The sequence below is a fragment of the Anoplopoma fimbria genome, chromosome 20 (genome assembly GCF_027596085.1).
Source record: "Anoplopoma fimbria isolate UVic2021 breed Golden Eagle Sablefish chromosome 20, Afim_UVic_2022, whole genome shotgun sequence".
NCBI lineage: Eukaryota > Metazoa > Chordata > Actinopteri > Perciformes > Anoplopomatidae > Anoplopoma > Anoplopoma fimbria.
Genome location: NC_072468.1, coordinates 5,291,762 through 5,312,998, shown reverse-complemented (window position 1 = coordinate 5,312,998; position 21,237 = coordinate 5,291,762). Strand labels below are relative to the sequence as shown.

The 21,237-nt window shown below is 39.9% G+C and overlaps 1 protein-coding gene across 1 annotated transcript in view; it reads left to right on the top strand.

The window, feature by feature from the left end:
* Positions 1–21,237, top strand: part of LOC129109070 (RNA-binding motif, single-stranded-interacting protein 3-like) — a 109,815-nt gene that overhangs the window by 39,831 nt on the left and 48,747 nt on the right. The window contains exons 3-4 of the mRNA XM_054621003.1: positions 1,904–1,962; positions 9,352–9,443. Of these exons, the coding sequence (XP_054476978.1) occupies positions 1,904–1,962; positions 9,352–9,443 (151 nt within the window). The remainder of the gene's footprint in view (positions 1–1,903; positions 1,963–9,351; positions 9,444–21,237) is intronic.

Below are 21,237 nucleotides of genomic sequence, written 5' to 3'. Positions count from 1 at the left end.
ACACACACACAAAAATCGGAACAGTCTGGAAATGTTTCACTTTTCTGCTGGGAAAAACAAGCTGCCAAAACACCAATGGTGCATGACATCTTTGTCATGCAGTCATACTAACTCACCAGGCACATTTACTCACACATGCACTGTAGGTGTTTACACTCATGCACTGACACACACACACACACACACAGTTTGATCACACTGAGGCAGAAGTCAACAAAGAGTTTGGTATTGCCAGATGGTGTGTGTGATTACCGCTTTGGTGTTTTTGATCTGGGGTGTTGCCTTGTGCGTGCGTCGGCATGTGTGTTTGTCTTACGTCTATGTGTGGGCGATTAGTCCTGCCTTGTTTTTTTCAGTGTTTCTTACGTCTGCAACAGTTCGATTGCACCCCAAACCGTACTCCAAAGACTTTGTTTCCCACAAGCCATGACTTTGGAAACAACAAATCGAACATTAGATTTGATTTGAGCCTGTCACAAATGGTGGGTGTGTAAATACCTGAAAAAACAGTGTGAAAATTGAGCATTGTCTGAAAAAAGCAGTGATTTTCTCTACCAATTTCAAGATCATAGGCTGCTCAGCTGTCGTGTTATGTGTGATAGCAGCCTTTTAAAGCCTTTTGTCTGACTTTACTTCTAAAGTCTCCTGTCCCAATAGATTATGATGTGAAGCTGTCAGACGAGCAAGCCTCTGTTCTCTTCTCTTCGCTGACAGAAGCAGTCGGCTGACAGAGACTCTCCTGATGCTGACAACTAAATGATCTCTTCTTTATTAAACACTTCTTACTATCTCCCTATCGCTCCCTGACTACCTCGCTTCCTCCCCGCCTTCAGTGTCTCATTTTATCTTTTGACTGACTGCTCTCCCTCTCCTCATCTATTTCTCATTCCTCAGAGTCTCTCTCTCCCCCACCCCACTATTTGTTCAACCTCTCGGCTCGTAACCTCCCACACTGTATCTTCTCCTGATTTCTCTATCTTTCCTGTCTCCCTCCTACCTGTCTCCCTCTTTTTCTCTAAAAGGGAAGCGGTACTATGCTTCCATCCCTCACCTGTGGCCGTCAGCCAGTCAGCTAGCCAGTCAACCAGTCAGCCAGCTTGTCAGTCTGTCAATCTGTTTGATAGTCACTCAGCCAGCCAGTCAGTCATTGTGCAGCAGTGTTAAAACATTCATTAAAGAGTCATCCACATGGCTAGGCAGTGATCCAGGCTGATCTCAGCGATCCAAGCTTTCTCTCTGTCTTTTTGCCCCCTCTCCTCTCTGTCTCTTTTCTCCTCTCTCTTCATACCTTCTCCGCCCCTTTCTCAGTTTTCTGTTTTTTTCGGCACTCTCTTTCCAGGAGGACTGAAAGACCGGGCTGATAAGAAACATTATTAACTTCTCTTGGAGGACAGTGAGCTGGAGAATAGAAGTGGAATGGAGGGGGGAAATAAGGGAAGAAGACAAAGAGAGAGTTAGAGGTGTCAAACGTAAGAAAGAGAGTAAGGTAGTGTAACGGACAGACATTAAAAGTTGGCAGAGAGAACAGAGGAGTGGAAGTTGTCTGTCTCTCTTTCAGGCCCTACAAGCAGAATTTGGTGCCGTACAGATGTCTAGTGATTACTGTATGTTAATTTATGAGACAACACTGTCTCTGCTCTCAGGCCTCCGGATGAGATTTGAAACAGATAAGGACAGAGTGGATGTATAGAAGCATAGGTAGAAAATGTAACTGTGGGGAGCTAAGCTGGAGTCTCTTGCGGACACCCCGAAAAACTGTGTTATGGTCTCATTCAAACTTTGTAAAGAAACATCTTTACAGTTGCACCTAAAAATATCGTCTCAGATGAAGTGAAATTTCTTGAACAAAATAAGCAAAACTAATAAAATGATTGATCAGAATATTTCATCGTTGTTTTTACAGATATGGGAAGATTGTGTCAACGAAGGCCATCCTGGACAAGAACACCAACCAATGCAAAGGTGAGTGAGGATCCAATAGCTTAATCCAGTGGGGTTATCTGTAGCCTTGCAAAGTTACTGTATACTTCACAAACTCTGATTTTTATTTCAGACTTTGGTCTGGAAAACATCAGTTGAGGATTGATTAAACTTGGCAGCTTACAGGCAGACCAATCAGTGCACTCTGGGGAGGGGTGTTGTTGATATAGTGTACATATCGCTTCCTCTTGTACTTTTTTGCATCCCCTAATAGTCAATGCCCAAAGGTTTTTACAATGTCTGTCAACAGTATGACGTCAAATTACAGAAAATCACTTCAACTTGTGCTGTGTGTGCTGCTGCACATGGTCCATGTGTTTGCCTCAGAATTGTGTATCAAGCTATGCAGTAAAGGGTCTGTGTTGTCACACTGTATACAAGACAACAGTATTGACTGCTGTAATAACCATGTCATCCTTCAATCTATCTAACGGTGCACTGGTATAGTATTTTTACTATGTTTTACTTTTCAATCATGATGCTTTCAGGATTGTCCCCTAATGACACTCAAAGTTAAGCAGCTTTTGAAAGCAAGATGTTTGATCGTTGATTGTTGTCATTGGCCAAATCCAAACTGAGAACACCACACAATAGCCACAATGTGTTTCAAATAGTCTCCGTGGTGAATGAGGCTCACTCAAGTGCCCTCTGATGAGGGTCTGCTTGATTGTTGGAGTGGCCTGAACAAAGCACTAATCAATATGATTGTAGTCGTCTGCTTTTGAAGAGGCGCTGAAGAGCATGTGTTCAGCATGATTGCTGCTCATCTGCTAGGGCCGTACTCAAAGGTACACTGACATGGTTTAGGACAACAGCATAAATGCCCTGTTATCAGCGCATCAGCTTCGATGGTATGGGTGAAGGAAAAGCCAGTTTGATTGATAGCAATGGCAGGAATGTTAATGCAAATAATGCTTGTTTTTAACATAATAAAGGGAACTCCAAACTTCATTGAATCTCCCCTGAAAACTACTTTACTTTAGTTATAATGTTAGCTCGTTGTAAATGGCCAGGTATATAAATCTTACAAACTTCCTAATTCCAGTACCTGCTTTGACATCACATAATCAAATATTGCTTTGAGCTCTGAAAGCATAGCGAAGGGCCTGTCCTCACATCATTACAGCACAGCTGAAGGGAAGACAGAAGATTAAAACCCAGTGATAATTATCAGTAATTCTTCCATCTTCTTATATCATTAAATTTTTTCATTGCTATTACTTTAAATGGAATTTAAGAAACCGCATTTAGTAAAGCCTAAGCTCATGATTATTATGTTTGCCAATTATGGCTTGATGATGAATCATTAGTATGATTTACAAATTGAAAATAATATCTGCTGTATTTAAGGTCACATTACATCTGAAAAGGCAATTTAATTGCAATGCTTACAAATAAACCAGAACCAACCTTAAAATCTGCTTTGAAGTGGTGATATTTTATATTTTAAAAAAGGACTATCCCTGTGGATTCAGTCAATCCCACTTACAAGTATTCCTGCTGCGATAAATACTCACTAGAGCACCAAATTTGGATTATTGCTCAGCTGAAAATAGTCCTCAACAAATTCACTATTTACTCTTGCTTGATTAGTGGTTTCTAAAAACTGCGGTGCCCAGCTGTTTGAGGCAATTATTTAGCCTTTTTTAAGAACGATTTAAGTCTTTGATAGGAATGAAAAAACGTGGGGCTCAAAGCAACAGACAGAGCTTCGTTGGTCTTGGTCTTCTCATGGGATTTTGTTGACAATAAGAAAAAATATATAAAATAGCACCAGCTTTAAACTTCACAAATGTTATTTACTGCCCTTCCTCTGCATGTGCTGCCCAGAATTCATGACTGCGTAGACTGCACATATTGAAAAAGGTGTTAATATGTCCATTTATGAACAAACCCAATATTGTATTAACTATACTGGGTTTGTTCATGAATGTGCATCTGCCATCCATGTTCATGTTTTTTAGATTTCTGTCCAAAATTAGATAAAAAGTTAATGAATTCAATTTTATGCCCATTTTAATAATAAAAATAGGAATATGCGACTCAAACAGCAAGTACACGTCCTGGTTTTAACACATTCAATCATATTTTAAGGGTTAACGTGGGTAAACTAATTATCAAACTTTTTTAAAATTGTAATCTTGGTATATTTTTTGAAAGCAATGAGACTGTGTGTGTGTGTGTGTGTGTGTGTGTGTGTGTGTGTGTGTGTGTGTGTGTGTGTGTGTGTGTGTGTGTGTGTGTGTGTGTGTGTGTGTGTGTGTGTCTGTGTGTGTCCGTGTCTGTGTAACTGGAACTGGCACTATAGAGACAGTTTCAAAATGCAAACTGACACACCCAGCTGTAAATTTATGCTTATTATTTAATGCATACTTAATACACTTAATGCAGCAGCAGCTGCAGCGGCATAGGCGAAATTGCTGATCAGGTGGCCCTGATCAGCAATTTCACTGCTTGTGTTGTAGACTTCATACATCTCTCAGCCAGTTGTTAACTCACAATGAAGGAGTTTCATTATCAGGCGGCCATTAGAATGCCTTACAACCGGATAAGTGTTGGTTTGATTGCAGAGGCATTCAGTGGGGACAAGATAAGTGCTTAGCGTGACTAAGAGAGTACAAATTGGCACAGAGAGTTCGCTTGGAAAGAGACGGATGGATGGGAGGAGGCACGGGGAGGTGGAGGGAGGGGGTAAAAATAACCTGGGGCTGACGGAAAAGGAAGGGGACCCCTTGAAACTGATGATTGAGCAGACAGCTTCCTCTTTCCAGGAAGATTTTGCAGAGGGGAAAGAGAGGGAGGTAGAGAGTGTGAGAGACAAAGAGACAGGTAAATAAATAATGTCTTCCTTCTTTCCAGTTTGAAGGGATTATGTTCAATCAGTTTGTACACAGCTGTTGTCATGTGACAGCCGTTTGATTCCAATTTCTATGATGGTCTTACTTACTCTAAATTATTTTGTGGTGTTCAGATGATTTCTCAAGCCCTGTTCAGTGTCTTCAAGGCTTCTTTGCTACTTTGTCACGGAAAGGTTGACGTTTCTCTCTGGAATAATATGTAAATATGTGAAAATGGTGCATAGATACATTTAAATATGACCTCTAAAAAAATACGTGAACAAATAAAAGCTAAACTTTTCCTTTTTTCTCTGAAATAATATAAAGATATTCTTTGTTAAATCCTCAGCGTGTAGCAGGCTCAATGTTAAATACACTGACAGTTTTCTAGTTAGCAGCGTGGGAGCTCTGGGGGAGGGAGAGGGAGAGGGCACAGAGCACAGGATGGAGGAAGGAAGGGAGAGGAAACCACTTTAGATTGTAAAGGATTTCCATTTCCCAAAGACAAGCGCACTCCCTCTCACCGTCTCCGTGTCTCCTGCCCTTTCTCCGCCTCCCTCCCTCCTGTTTTTCATCTCATTCTTACTCTCTCTCTCTCTGCCTGCCACCCTCCCTCTCCCCCCTGACTCACTGCCTCCCCCCATGCCTCCTTTGCTCCGTCTCTCGCTCCTTCTCCCTCTGTACTCGGTTAGCCCATTCTAATGGCCCAAGGCCAGGAACTCTGGGAACTCAGGAGATTAGATGGGTGTGTGTTTGTGTGTGTTTGGTGTGTCTGTGTGTGTGTATGGGAGTACCTTTGTTTATCTGTGCATCCATCTGTGTCTATGAGTGCGTATTTATGTCGTAGCGTGCTTCGTAATAAAACATTTTTATTTTTTTTTCAATCACGAGTGGAATATTTGTCAGGCCTGACTGAGCAAGATGAATTTTCTCTGCGTGTCATGATAAGGCCACAGATGGGAGGGACAGGGCACAAATGAGAGGGGTTATATAATTCAGAGATATTATTTTCATTCTTCCATCCTCTGCAAATATCCTTATCATCGTGCCTTGAAGAGCTATCACTTACATCCATATGAGATGAGAGTTTACACCAAACTAAAGATGGTGGGTTGTAGTGTATAGGTTATATGAAAATGTACAAATTACATGTTGGGCAGGAGTGTGGCGTAAGGATTTTAATCAGTTTAGAAGACAGGCATCTGCTCAGAGACCCAACAAGCTTAAACTCAAGTGTCCTTGAGCAAGACAATGAATCTCTACCAGCACCTCGGGTAGGTTCGGTCGCTGATACTTGACCTCTGACCTCCTTGGAGGGAGGGGCAAATACATGTTCAGAAAACACAGCTCGCTCCTTGAGTGATGAAATGAGTCAAAGCAAATGACACATTTCAAGGCTGATGTTCTATCATACCGAACTTGTCAATGAGATGAGCACAGCAGGAAAAATGTCTCTATTATTCATGTCTTTAGACGTTCAGCCGTCTCCAGATGAAAAGGCTAAATAATGTGTGCAGGAAAAGGCTAGATTACATGCTATTATTATAATTTTTTTTTACAAGTGGTCATCATGTACAAGGCTGCTTAGACGTATTGCTCTGGTACTGTAATGATAACTACACATTTGGTTTGAGCTACTCAGTTGATCTGTAAATAGTTGCAGATAAAAGTCTCAAGCGTCTAGTTTGATGGCCGTAAACCGGCACATCAGAATGATTCTTATGTGTTTGCCTCTTCAGAATTTTACAAGTTACCGCCACTGATTCCATTGACTGTGTTCCACTTTAACAAATATCCTCCATTAAAGCTGTCCAAATACTGAATGCTCAAATACAAATTCCTATAATGTCATTCTGTTACCACATATAAAAAATACTATTCTACTGCATTGTATCATATTTTTGGAGCCCTTTTTGTAGTCTTTGTAAATTCCTAACTTCCTCTTATAACAAAAAAAACAAAATAATCCATTATGTGTTTCATTCTAATTATTACAAAGGAGGAAGTGGAAGTGATAAAATAAACCGATTAACAAATGATCAACTCTAAGTGAGACAATTAGAATGTGACACACTGCTGTCCAGAAGCTTTATGCCTTTGCAAATTTGATATGTGTTGCGTAAATGTTTTCAATAATGAACTGAAACTTTACTGAGGCGGTGGTTTTTGACAATAGTGACTTTCATGGCTGGTACATGGAAAACTCATACAGCTTATTATTTTCAAGTAGCTGCATTTTTTTTTTCTAAAAGAGAACTCCATTGATTTGGCATTGCACTCCTATTGTATTTTGGCACTGGACAGTTTCAGAAATAAAGTATTGAAATAGATGCAGCAGCTTACCCCAAGCAGGGATAAGGAGCGGGCTACAAAGGTCTGGTAAGGTCACTTCTTTCTAACTCCACAACCCCAGGTTTTTTTTCATTTTCAAACGTGTAGTCTTCCACCCCAAGCAACGCTGAAGTGACATCACTTGAGGCAGTACATCAGATTTCGATGATTTCCCATAGAGCCACAAAAAGCTTTTTTTTCAAATATGTAGGAGTATTCCTCAAGACCTGTAAATAGACTATAAAATCGATGGATTTCTTTTTAAAACACCAACTTTATCAATACAGTCGCTCTATTTGAAAAACTGTGTGCGCTTCCATTAATGCTTAACTACTGCCATCAAACAAGAACTCTGTTTTGGACTAGTGGTGATTGAATTATCCATTGTGAAGTGTGTTTTATTTTCCCTACTAATTACACAGATACTCTATGGTTAAACAAACAGCCATTAGTTCAAGAGTGAGATATGAGAAATGGATTTTTTTTTTCTGGAATTGAAAGCATCTTCCCAAGCTACTAATGAATGCAGTATGTTTCTGCATTCTCAATAGGTTCAACTGTGTTGGTGTGGCCCCTAATTAGATGAGTATAGATAAAAACTGTCAATGCTTGTGTATGTGGTGTGCATGTTTATACACTACGTGCTTGCATATGTTTATGAACCTGTTTTCTTAATAGAAAAAATGAATCTGAACATTGTATGTGCATGCGTTTGTGTTTGTGTTACCCTATTTTAGCTAAATTATGGGTTTCTCATTAGCCACAGCATACATATTTGTGCATGCAGTACGTATCTTGCTGTGAAAGCAGCTTGCTGCCTTTGAACAATAAAAAGTCATCTGCTTATCAGCAAAACAGAGCGTGGCTCCGAATCGTGGAAAAGAAAGACAGACAAGAACAGATGTTCGGAAAATAGTGTGTGAGATGGAGAGAGAGAGAGAGAGAGAGAGAAATTGTATTCCTCATTCTTAACGTGTTTACATTTAGGATTGTAATGAGTGAAGCTTGAAATGTGGATCATTTAATCTTGTTATCATGCAGCCTACTCAAAACTACGGACGGAATCTCAAAGCTGTTGTGCATTAAGCATTTTTCTTTCTGGCTCAATGCATGTGTATCAATATGTATTTTTTATAAGCCTTTCATACAAACACAGAGTCAAAAACATTCTTATACAAGCAATCTCTCGGCTATCTCACCTATACCACACACCCTTCTAGACAAACTCATTAACACAGCAGACAGTCTGCGTCTCTCTTTGCTTCATTCTGTCTATTTGACATCTCTTTCTGAGAAACAGGGCATGTATATGAAAGTATATTTTGATATGTGTGTCAGACCTTTTGTCCTTCACTGCTTCCTGTAGATCCCCAACCTAGATCCCGAGAGTGTCAGCAAGTTGACAGATGCACTGCATACATACACGTACACAAAATGATGCAGACCATATTGCAATAAAACCGACCGATGCCCATTCCAGTTGTGTCTTTATTTCTTTAAACAAGACACTGAATCACTTTAATGGCTACATTAAATGTAGAGAATTTCTCTTGATGTCACTTGTATTGGCCACTAGTATAGGAACCCCATATATACTGAGAGATTTATTGTAGTATAGGGACGAAACAAGCTCACATGCAATGAAGTGGGATGTTAAATGTCAGACAATTGGAAGCCAGTAGATTGTACATGTTACAGTAAAGAAGGCCCTCAGCATTGAGTCACTACTGTATACATGATATAGAGTATGTGTAAATCCACAGAGAATGTATGGTGAGCAGCCATCAGTGCAATGAAAGACATTAGAGTCGTTCCAAAACATCAACATCATTTCATTAAAAAGAGCCGAAGTACACAAAACTTGGGCAGACATTAGAAGATCTTTTGGATCATAAACAGGATAGAAAGAGTTACTGTTATGACACCAATTCTATTGATGTTCTGTGCTAAAACACATTTAATGGGGGAACTAGCAGCTTTCATAAGATGCGTGACCTGACTTGAATTTGGCATATTTACAGGATTTATGCAGCATTGAAAACAAAACAGAGACACTAGCTGATGTTCTTTATCTATTCATCCTTTTTTTACTCAGTTTGCTCCTCCTCCTCCTCCTCCTCCTCCTCCTCCTCCTCCTCCTCCTCCTCCTCCTCCTCCTCATCTTCTTCTTCTGTGCTGTCTGTGTGTGTATGTGTGTGTACAGGCTATGGCTTTGTGGACTTTGACAGCCCTGCAGCAGCCCAGAAAGCTGTGGCCTCGCTCAAAGCCAGTGGAGTCCAGGCACAGATGGCAAAGGTAAGCTTCACCCCGCCCGCCACTCTCTGCTTTCCCTGTTATTGAGGTGTTTGTCTTTCGTGTGGTGTTGAACCCCAGGTAGACTCAATCACTGTCTGTAAACCCTGGAGAAAGCCGATGGTGTTGATGGTGAGGTTATTTGTGATCAGAATAATATTAGTGCTGTGATGATAATAATTATAGTAACGTCAATGGATTCACTGCATATCAGAGACCGTGATGCGTGCAGCATTGACTAAGTTAACTTAATGATGAGAGTCCTTAAAAAGGTAAGGAGTGGATTGAACAGAAGATTTAGATGGCTCTGCTTGCTAGTTTTGTGGTCAATCGCTAGTTGACGTAATTATGTTGTCAAATAGCATTGGCAAATGGCCAGAATATGTTTTTCTTCTACATTTTAGATGGAATTTCATTTAGAAAGAAGGGGACCGGTAATAGTGAAACAAAAACACACGGTTTGTTTATGCTGCACCGCGTGATTGGTGCGCTAAAAAAGAAATGTATGTGTGTGTGTGTGTGTGTGTATCTGGCAGCAGTGGCCTCTGCAACGGAGCTGTGCCAAAACATGTGAGCCTAACCATCACAATCCCATTATCCTTCAATGCGTGTGAGAGAAAGACACTGAATAGCTTGCCTTGCTTTCCGATTCATTAAAGCAGTATAGCTGCATACTTCCTTTTATAAATGAGAGAGGAGTGCAATTAAAATGGGCCAGTCTTCAGGCACCAACGGCATCCCATTGAATTAAACAGCAGCAAGCCTCTGAGCCACCTTTGCCTCGCTCTTCTATTAAACCTCTTTTCATTAGACTTCCATCTCTTATTTTGTTCCTAACGGCTTGAGGGGGCATTTGGAAGAGCAGTGTTGATGTGTTTAGCTGTTATTACAGAGAGAAGAACCCTCGACTCCTTGGAGATTGAGTTTTCCGGAGGGATGGAATTGAGGGCAAAGAGTCAATTCCAAGTGAAATTACACACACTTCTTACTGTTTCATGAACTAATTATGCGCAGAGCTGCTGATGTCCCGGCTAACTTTCCTGAATCAGGTTGCTGGAGAAAGTCTCAAAAACACTGCTGTTGGACTTCCAGCTCGAGCCTAACATTTTGTAAGATGAGCAGGGCAATTAGGGTTTGACAAAGTCTGGTTTCAACTCATTCAGTACCAATTAGACCGATTGAAGTGAAAATTCATGCCATGACTTTACCCACATCCTTCTCAGCGTAGGCTGAGGTTTTGTAGGTTAGCTGGGACAGAAACTTTTGTTCTGAGTTCTAATCTGCAAGATAGTTAAAAGCTTTTCCACCAAAGACAGTAGAGGTAGTAGGTAGAGAGAAAAAGAAGATTAGGTTTTATGAGAGATGAGACATCTAAGAAATGTGAATATTGATTACTTTTTGGAGAGGGGAGGTTTGGAGAAAGGTTTGGAGATAGAGCTGGACTGTTTCAAAGACTAAAACTCGAATAGCTCACACTCACATATAAATGCATCATATATATGTATAGAAATACAGAGGTTAAAACATGTACAGTATGTGCTACAGGGGCTGTTGAGGTGCACATGTTTTACGGGAGCATCCGTATCTTTAGTTTTATTGACAAAATAATTGTGCAGAATAGAAAGAGTAGCACTAGAAGCAGTTTTATCAATGTTATCAAGTTAAACTCTGCTGGAAAGAATCTGTGAAAAATAATCAGTTTTCACATCTTTTATCTGAATTTTGTGACTGAATCTAAGCTTTATCAGTTGGAGTAAATAGTAGATTTCCACAATATCTCCACTTTTCTTCACACATAAAAAGTGAATATCATCATTTATTCGCATAGCAGAGTTAACACTGTTTAATTTCACATCTCTTCCAAAAGGGGCTATATTATCTAAAATTTAGAGACACATTTTATTAAAATATCTCAGTGTGAGAATTTGGATTTAAGAGATGTGTTGGATAAAAATAAAAATTGTGTGAAAAGTTTTCTTTTGAGTCAGTGTTAAGAGGTATTGGATCAGAAAGCATGTTTATACATTAACATAATTATTTAAGTTCAAATTCATTAGAAACACAAGTTACATAAGTGAATAGATCAAATCTACTGTACGATAATATTTAACCAAGTAAAGGGTGTCAATGGAGGACCAGAGGCATGATGAGTAAAACTAGGGGGTTATTATTTGGACTTCAAAGGAGGAGAGAATTCCAATAATCAACAGTAGACCTGGGACCCAAATGTATTTGCATGGTCACTGCTTCATGCAGACATCCTTGATCCTTTGAGTTCAGACTAAACTGATGCCTGGCACTGTTCAATGATTAGAGCATTCCTCTTATTCTCTGCCAAATTTCAGTTAAAATCATACAAGCCTAAATTATTTGACTAGAAGAGCTCATTAAGCATGAAGAATTTATTTCAAGTGAACATTGATCGGAGGCAACAGTCCGCGGTGCCAGAATGAGTTTTGAAGTGTGTGTGTGTGTGTGTGTGTGTGTGTGTGTGTGTGTGTGTGTGTGTGTGTGTGTGTGTGTGTGTGTGTGTGTGTGTGTGTGTGTGTGTGTGTGTGTGTGTGTGTGTGTGTGTGTGTGTGTGTGTGTTATTGGGGGGTTATCTAGCTTTGGATGACGTAATACAGTGTTTCCCACAGGGTTTTGTGAGACTGTGATGGGTGGACCTCAGATCCACCAGGGGCTCTAGATGCTTGGAATAAAATGATGTACATTCTAAAGTTAGTCAGAAATCTGGACCACTATGAGAGCAAAGGTAAGGGGCTAGATCTTTGAAGAACTTTGTGCCCTTTTAACAATTTATATATATATAAATTGGTTATATAGATATAAATCCACAAAGCATGTCCCAATCGTGGGGCGCCAGTGGCAAGCTTTGTTCAGCTTGTGCTTGAAAGGATTCCTTTCGCAACGCTTTGGCATTTTGCAGTATCAAATAGAAAGTAATTGGAAACTTTTCTTAGGAAGACACCAGGGCTACAAAGTATTGTATTCAGGGCTACCTTAAAACTAGTATGCATCATGTAGTCAAAGCCAAACAGACACTTTCCCCGATGTGTTGCACATCATGTGAGGGATGTGAGGGGTACAGAACCTTATGCACCGCCTGAGAGGCTAAACTTAAAAAATTGCATAAATACCAATAGGAGAGTGTGAAACAGCATTATATTTCACAGGTCTGAAAATCCAACTGCCAACCTCAAAGTTAACCATGATTAAAGTAACTTCCTGACATTACCCGTGAATTAATTATAGCACAGATGAAGCAAGATTAGACTGTTTGGTGTATATATAATTGTGTTCACTGTGAGAAACCCTAATCTATTAAACCCTGCAAGTCGCACTGACATCTTCTTTGTGATAGTTGCATGTTTTGGTTGTGAAATAAACGAGACGGGGAAAATACAGCAACCCTAGATGTGAAGAGAGAAGTGTGTGTGTGTCACTTCCTCAGTCTTCTTGGTAATTACTGTTGACCTGAAAGATGATTACTGCTACAGCTGTACACTCCCCCTCTCTCATGCTTGCTCACTCACAGTTAGCTTTTCTGTCTCCCTGACTCATTCTCACTTTCTCTCTTTTGAAGTGTATTGTTACGTTGAATACTCATTTAACTAACAAGTTAAATGTCATCCTTACGCCAAGGTTAGATTCAAACTGCAGGAAAATTGGATTTGTTTCTTTAATCAGATTTTTGAGACAATCTCTCCACAATAATATTTGCAAGTGACAAGAAGGTATTTGTATGTGCAAACTTCATCATCTATCTGCATTGGCTGCTGTGGTAATGACAAAGGCGTCAGTAACTACGTAGATACACTGGTGACGCGGCTTCTTAACCTTGAAAGTATAAGAAATGGAAGTCCATAATTTCGCCATCCAAACCATCACGCTGGAAAGTCGTGCTGCAGAAGTCCTCCGTTGCATCAGACAATTTGTTTCGGTGTCTGTCCACAGACCGTTGTTCTCCTCTGTATTGTCCAACATGGCGAGCTACTGGATTCTGCTAAGCGCACTCTGGATTTGACATCATTGTTGTGTGTTGCACTGCGAGTGACACAAAAGACACTTTAAAATCTGATTTGAGCAGCCAGAGCGTCTGAGACACGTCTTTAGAAAGCCTATTGGAGACGCAATTCATTCACAAAAATGTCCATTAAAAAAAAGGCTTTAAACTGCCTCCATTGCTTAGAACACATATGTCATGGGTGTGAGTCAGTTTTTTTAATTGTTATTTTTATTCTCCCTGTGCGTATGCAATATTTGCGAAATCTTGTCATCACGAAAGACTAATCCTGCTAGCTAACAGCATGTAGCATTGTTAAATGATTGTGTATGGAAATTCATTTCTGGCGCTTTTTTTACCATGCAAAAAAAAAAACTGTGTGTGTGTGTGTGTGTGTGTGTGTGTGTGTGTGTGTGTGTGTGTGTGTGTGTGTGTGTGTGTGTGTGTGTGTACAATAACAGTTACAGAGGACCAAGGTCACTATGCTAATTAGAGAGATGGAACCACTGGCAGTGACACTTCACACCTCCCTCCCTTTTTCTCTCCCTTTCTTCTTCTCCCCCTCCACGTTGTCCTTGACACCTCCCACCTTTCTTTCCCCCTCTCTATTTCTTTCCCTCTTTTTTGGCCTAGATTGTTCTGTTCATCTGACCCCCCCGCCACCACCACCACCACCAACCTCCTCATCCTCTCTCCTCTCTTTTTTGTCCCACCCCCTCCCCTTGTGTTTGTCTGCAGCAGGTGCTGCAATGCCCCCTCCAGAGTCATTAGTTACCGGGTTGAGTGAGGACAGATAGTGAAGGATAGAGAGAGAAAGAGGAGGGGGTCTGTGTGGGTTGAGAGAGGAAGGCTCGGTGTGATGAGAAAGAGAGAGAGAGGACACATAAAGTCAACTTTGTTGCATGACTGTCATTTATCAGCCCTGATTAAACCCTTTAGTTTGTCCAGTTGTGTGCTTTCTTTCTTGCTTTCTGTCTTTCCTCTGCCTTGCGTGCGTGTCTGATAAAAGCCAGATGCCTGATGTTCTCTTGAAATAGTTTTCTGATGTATTCAGTGTGTGTGTACTAGCTTGCATCTGTCTGTATTTGCCTGTATATTCTGTGTGGTTGTATTTGTCTGACAGCTGAGGTTAGTGATGGGACGAGTGGGACAACAGAGCCGACTGACATGTAAAAAGAGGAGAAGAGACAAAAACACATAGACAGGATGACGTGGGCATCTCTCTCTTTCTCACCCTGCTTTCGGCTTGTCCGTCACTCGTATCTTTCTTTCTTGAAACTGTGCAACTTCTATTTTACTGCCTTGCTTTTTCTTTCCCTCATCTTTCACCCCTGTTTGTTCAAATGTTTTGTCTTTCTTTTTTTTCTGTTTTCTCCTTTGCGTGTTTGATCTTGCTCTTCTTCCAACTTCGTGCCTTTCTCTGCCAGATATAATACACAATCCTTTCACTAGCCGGCATATATAATGTTGAATGTGTTGGTGTCTGCTTGCAAAAGTAAATTCTGTAACAGAGAAGCAGCATTTGAAAATAGGCAGACGGACTGTAAAAGTGCGGCTGTGATGTCGTCCTCCTGTCCTCCTATCCTCCTATCCCTCTTAACCTACTAAAACATATACATTACAAGTGTACAACATCATTGTGTTATGTGTTGACAGTAAATATGAATTGCTTAGATTAAACCACTGCAAATTATGTTTACATCGCAGGCTTGTCTCTGGACAGTTGAAAAATATTATTATACTAACTTGATTTACAATATTCTCTTTTTTGGGTAAGGAAGTATAAACTACCACAGCTGTGGTGATTTCGAAAAAGAGAATTAATTAGTTTTTGGACAGCCGGCATTGCTAGGACATGCGGAGGGCCTATTTATGTCTGTTGTTTGCTTCTGACTGGAGAATGCCATACTCTATAGCAGTGGTTCTCAACCTATTTTCAGTGATGTACCTCCTGTGAAATACTTTTTTAGCCAAGTACCCCCTAACCAGCGCAAAGCATTTTTGGTTGAAAAAAAGATGTAATACTAAGCGCTCTGCCATCAGTGTCTGATTTATTAAACTGTCAACACTGACGATTGCATTGTTGCATTGAATTCAGTTTATGAACTTACACTTATATTTTATTGAATATTTATTAAATAACAATTTTTAAAGGATTTTTGAATGGATGCTAATTTTAAATATATTTTTAAAAAATCTCACGTACCCCCTGGAGTGCCTTCACGTACCCCCAGGGGTACACGTACCCCCATTTGAGAACCACTGCTCTATAGTGTAGAAATGTTGATGCAAAAGTTTCTTTCCCTTTTTAAAAAACACCTCACATCATTGCCTTTTGAAACAATCAACATTTGGGCCAATGGTACTTATTTTTGTTTTCCACTTAGAAAACAAACAAAAAAACGTGGAAGCTAGCAAACTAGACTAACCAGCTTGCACTCAAAAGTAAGTGAGCCTATCTTGCTTGCTTGTTAGCTTACTAACGTATTGTAGCGACCCTTGGTAAGGAAAGCTACGAGACGTTATGTTGCTTATTCCGGTTTATTAGCGGACAGTACACAGGCTACTGTGGGCCGTAAGCCTACGCCAACACAACAGATAACACCGTTAAACACAGTCTTAACCGGCAGGACATCACTCCTTCAGGTTAGCAGAACCCACAAATACATCCCACACATAGGAAGCTCTAATGATTGACAGGTTTGACAGCTATACAGGTCATGAGACCTTCACTGACCCGCTGAACTCAGTAAATGTCCTAACTCTTACTCTTAACTTGAACAACTTCTTCTTGTAACACTATAACCCTGATAACATAACAGTTGAACATTATATGTCCCTCAGTCCGTTACAGTATACAGGAGAGAATGTCTAGCTAGCGTTAGCTGTCTTCAAACAAACACAGCAGATATATATATATATATATATGCATTGATTTTGTTTGGCAAAAATGTAGCCTTCTTTGATTTCAGCGGGACTAAGTTACAAAAGGAAATAAAGGTGCACTCGTTCTATTGAGCGCCAGGAGTGTCTGCAATGACCAATGCTGCATTGTGTGATTGATTGAATAGCGGCTAAATGGCAGCGAAGCACAGCAGTGTTTGCACTGTTAGGTCCGTTAGCTGTTAGCTGTGAGCGGTTAGCCAAACACACCATCCAAATATACAAACAATAGAAGTGAGCCGCTGTATGTACTGGTAGCTGAGTTAGCCGTTAGCCAAACACCCAGTCCAAAACAATAACAGTGTGCATATTGTATATTTCTCTCTGTGCAGAGTAACGCTGAGGGTCGTATATGCACTCAGCTGTGCTATTGCATTTTGTCACACATTTCACAACACATTTTTTATTTAAAAATGTATTTCTTTGATTAATTAAAGTGTTTCTTTATTCCCCATGTGCTCCATCATTGTGTCTGGTTCAAGGCAGAGTTGACATGGTAAAAGACAGATAATGAATCACATTTGGTTTAGAGTGGATGTGTATTCACAGCAACTCCAAACTAAAAGCTAAATATGTGTGTCTGCACATGCTGTACCCCTCTGTGTTAACCTTGTGTCTTTTTGTGAGGCCGGACCACCTCTGGTCCAACAAAAGCAGTAGGAGGACAATGGGGAGAAAGAGGAAAGAAAGGGAGAGAGAAGAGAGAAGTGGGAGGGAGCCTAGTGAGTGAAACCCAATCGAATTAAATGTAATCTGGCCTGAATGTGCACAACCATCAGCTGCTCTACAATCTTATTAACCCTGCATTACCAGCCCTGGGTTGTGTGGATGTCTGCGTGTGCTTGTGGCTTTTTTATGTCAGTGGGTGTGGAGGAAAGAGAGAGATGGAGGAGTTAAGTAGATGAGTGAGAAAAGAAAAGGAAGAGATGGACCTGATGGGAGGAAGAGAGACCGTGAGAGGCAGGAAGATGGAAAATTAAGATGAATAAGAGTGTTTGGTTGATTAATGTGGCAGTGCTAATGAAAAAAAAATGCTTCTCGTAATAACGGTAATCACAATAATTTCTGTTGACAATTAGCAGTTTCTTTATTTTGCTGCATTAACTTGTGTATCATACTGTCAAAAGGGATTGCACATGGACAATAATCAGTGATATAATGCTGCAGCCAAAATTTAAATCTTAGCGATTAGGCCATAGGGTGTGACAAAACTGTGTAAACATGAAGAGTACAAACTCAAGAACATTTATGCTTTTAGTGAGATTTACAGCTTTTGGGTACCATTGGGCCACATCTCTTATTTAATACACATTTCAGATTGCTAGCACAGAATTAAATTCATATTAAATTCTGCTTCTGAAAAATTATGCATCACTGCACGATGCGACACATCATCGTTTAAGTAAAGACAGTAGGAAACTGGCATGTAAAAGAACAACTATTTTTAGACTGCTTTCACGAAGTGCCTTTGTTACTGCTTGTTATAGTTCTCATATTAAGCAACCATATGTTACCTTGCATACGTCATGATAGGCTGCTTGGATTCTTCAGCACAACAAGAGACGTAATATTTTTAAGGTTAATTTAAAATTAAGCCAATCAGAAATGTATCCAGCCAAAAGCCGTCCAGCCAAAGGTTCCCAACTCATAAATACTTTATACAGTGTGTTCATTAAAAATGATTATTTTTGTACTTAAGGCAGGAGTTGCACCTTTTCTGAGATGTAGTTGCCAAAGCCATCATAATAAAGAGGTTGACAGACAAACTTAGGATAGCCAGACACAAATAATATCTCAGATGACATCATGAATATAGTTAAATTGGGATGTATGCGGTCTGTTTTATCTGTTTTCTGTAGTTTGACAACATATTTGTTACACGTGTGTGGAACAAACGTGAAACAATTTTTTCAAAGATCATTTTAATTTTAATTCAATCAGTGTCCCAGTCAGACACGTTCTTTGTGTTGATAAAGTTTAAGTTCTCTTTGAGTTCCTATTCTGTTTAATTCAATCAAAAATATATGCATATGCATTTATGGGTTATGTATTGTATTCCATACATCGTTGATCACAGAGATAAGCAAAACAGACATTTTTTTATGAAGAGATCCCTGGTTGTTAATTTAAGTCACTGATTTTTATTTTATTTTGATATCTCATAGTGTGCCAATGTCTCTGTGGACAGAAGCAATTAACACACTGAATTTCTGATGTTCTCTGCATCAGGCCTGACAGCAGAAACAGAGCAAAACGAAAACTGGGTGGTGTTTAAGTGGTGTTTGCTGCACTCTGAAAGAAATCGTCCCAAAAGCTCCAAAGCTGAATTTTGTATTTGAGAGAAAAACTTTGAAAACTTAATGTTTTTTTACTTTTAGGGATCTTTGCTGCTTTATTAAGAAACTTTTTTTTTAAACGTATAAACATAAATACAATACATAAGCGGCAAAATTATCTACTAATAGCAAAAGAACACAACGTGTGATATTATTCTAAACCAAAGTTTTTTCCCAACACAAGCACAAATACACCCAGGGTAAGCTAATGGTTGATTCTGAAACAAATGTGGTATTTAATTTAGAAGTGAATTTCCATTGCTTCATATTTCAACAACACAAAGCAGCAGGCTACAACAGTAACATTTAACTATCATTTAAGAAGAAGATTAGATAATGAGCTTCTATGGGGCATCATTATGTTAAAGTGAGGTGTTTTTCATCTGGTTAATGCCTAATTTAGGATTGAAACCCTTCAGATTCAGTATCACCCCAGCATTACCCTAGAGACGATGGAAAACAAAGAGGAATGAGGGAAATATTGCCACGAACAGAGGAGGAATAGAGTAGGCAGCTGGAAAGTGGGGGTGGTGCTTGGTTTGATGGAGCTGGGTAGAGAACAGCTCTATAAGGACGGAGATAACTGGAAAACACTATAAAACGCCTCTCCTCACATTCTTTCCCTCTGTGGAATTAGCCTTTGAGTGGGCTGCTGGAGCGAGGGAGGGTGCACACAGAGATTGATGGAGGGAGGGTGTGGGAAGCCCAAACTGTACTGAGGGAGGATGGAGAGAGATGAAGTGAATATGGAGTGGGCAGCTTGAACTCTGAGAGGGAGGAATGTCGAAGGAGGAAGTACAGGAAGGAAATAAAAAGGCAGAAGAAACGTGGGGTTTGATGAAGAAAGGAGTGTATTCCACACAGTGCGTAATACATATGAATGAAGTATATAAATGGTAGTAGGAGCGGCTGACTGATATGTCCCTTGTCTTTGGGGACACTATTAAGTCTATTTTCTGATTGGCTGTCTGGTCCCCAAATCTCTCATTGTTATTGGTGGCCAGGCATGTTTGTTGTTCATCATTGGGCAGACAGCAGAGTCGGCTAGATTCACAATCCGATGGCATAATTCAGCCATCGATCAAACTTTGTGGACAGCAGTAGCCAAACTCCTCCAGACAGAGAGAGAGAGAGAGCTCTCAGAGTAGAATATCACAAATCAAATGCTGTAACCTTTTAGTACGTCTGAGTCTGCACATGCCCACTGAAAGCCAATGAGGCTTTTTCTCTTGCCGTGCCTATCAGCCTGTCGACTCTACCTCTTCACTTGTCTTTCTTTTTTTCTTTCTTTTCTTCTCTTTAATTTTCTTCCAATCACACATCCCCATTCCACTTCTTCCTCTTGAAAAGTTTCTCCACTGAGTTCCTCAGGATCAGTTGTCCTGTCGATCTAAACAGGGATGCTCCAGGAATCACGATGATGGCTGAGTGAGACGCCTGCAATGCCTGCTCATCCTTTTAACATTTACTCTGATGAAAGATGTGCATGTGTACGTGTCTGAAGCTTAAAATTCAAGACAAAACCAGCACTTTATAATTCAGCAGTAGAGGATCTGTGGTTCCAGACAAAACTTTGGCATTAACATACAAAATTTGCTTGGTTTTAATATACCCATAGCTCTGTGTTCTGTCACACCTTTCTCCAAAATAAATAAAGAATCATGTAATTTGACATACATCTAGGGTTAGGGGTAACCTGTCTTAGAAGCACTCTTTAAAAACTGTTTGGAAAAGGTAAGGCAGCTTAAAAAAATACTCGGCAGGTGATTGAATGAACAATAAAACTCTTACAGAAAGAAAGTCGTGAGAAGAGTGAAAACATATTTTCCAAAGAGGATAGACTTCATTGTCGATCTTGGCTCTTCTTTCAGTGAAGAAATACTCTCCAGTTCTGATGTAACTAATGCTATTGTATCATCTACACTAACATCTTAGCCGCAATTGTTGTTTTGAGCAAACAGTCATCTCTATGTGTAGTCCCTAACACACCTAAACCATATCCGTAGCGTCCAGTAGCTCCCCACAAGACGGTAATTGGTCTGTTGCCTGGTTAGCCGGCCAAATATGCATTATTTAAAGCCTGACAGGATGGATTTCTGTGTGAAATGTGATCCTGCAATTCTCCAATGATCTTACTAAAGTTGTACACACAAACACTATTTTCTAAAACAACAAAAACATATTTTAATGAAAACTGTGCACAGTAAGAGTAAACTGATTCTTTAAGTTCATTCATATAGAATAGAGTTCATCAACCATCCATACTAATAAATCAAAAGAATTTCAATCATTGTTTTGCCGAACATTGTACTCAACTACTAATAAAGTGATTTCACTGAACCCCCTACAGTAAAGTCTCTTTAGTAACAGAGTACTTTCCGGGCTCAGGTGCACAGAAATACATTCATTATTGCACTCTAACTGATAAATTTGATGTCAATTTATTTGACTGATACTGATTGGTTCGTGTTGTGGCTTACCAAACACAAACCCATTACTTGAAGACTGATAA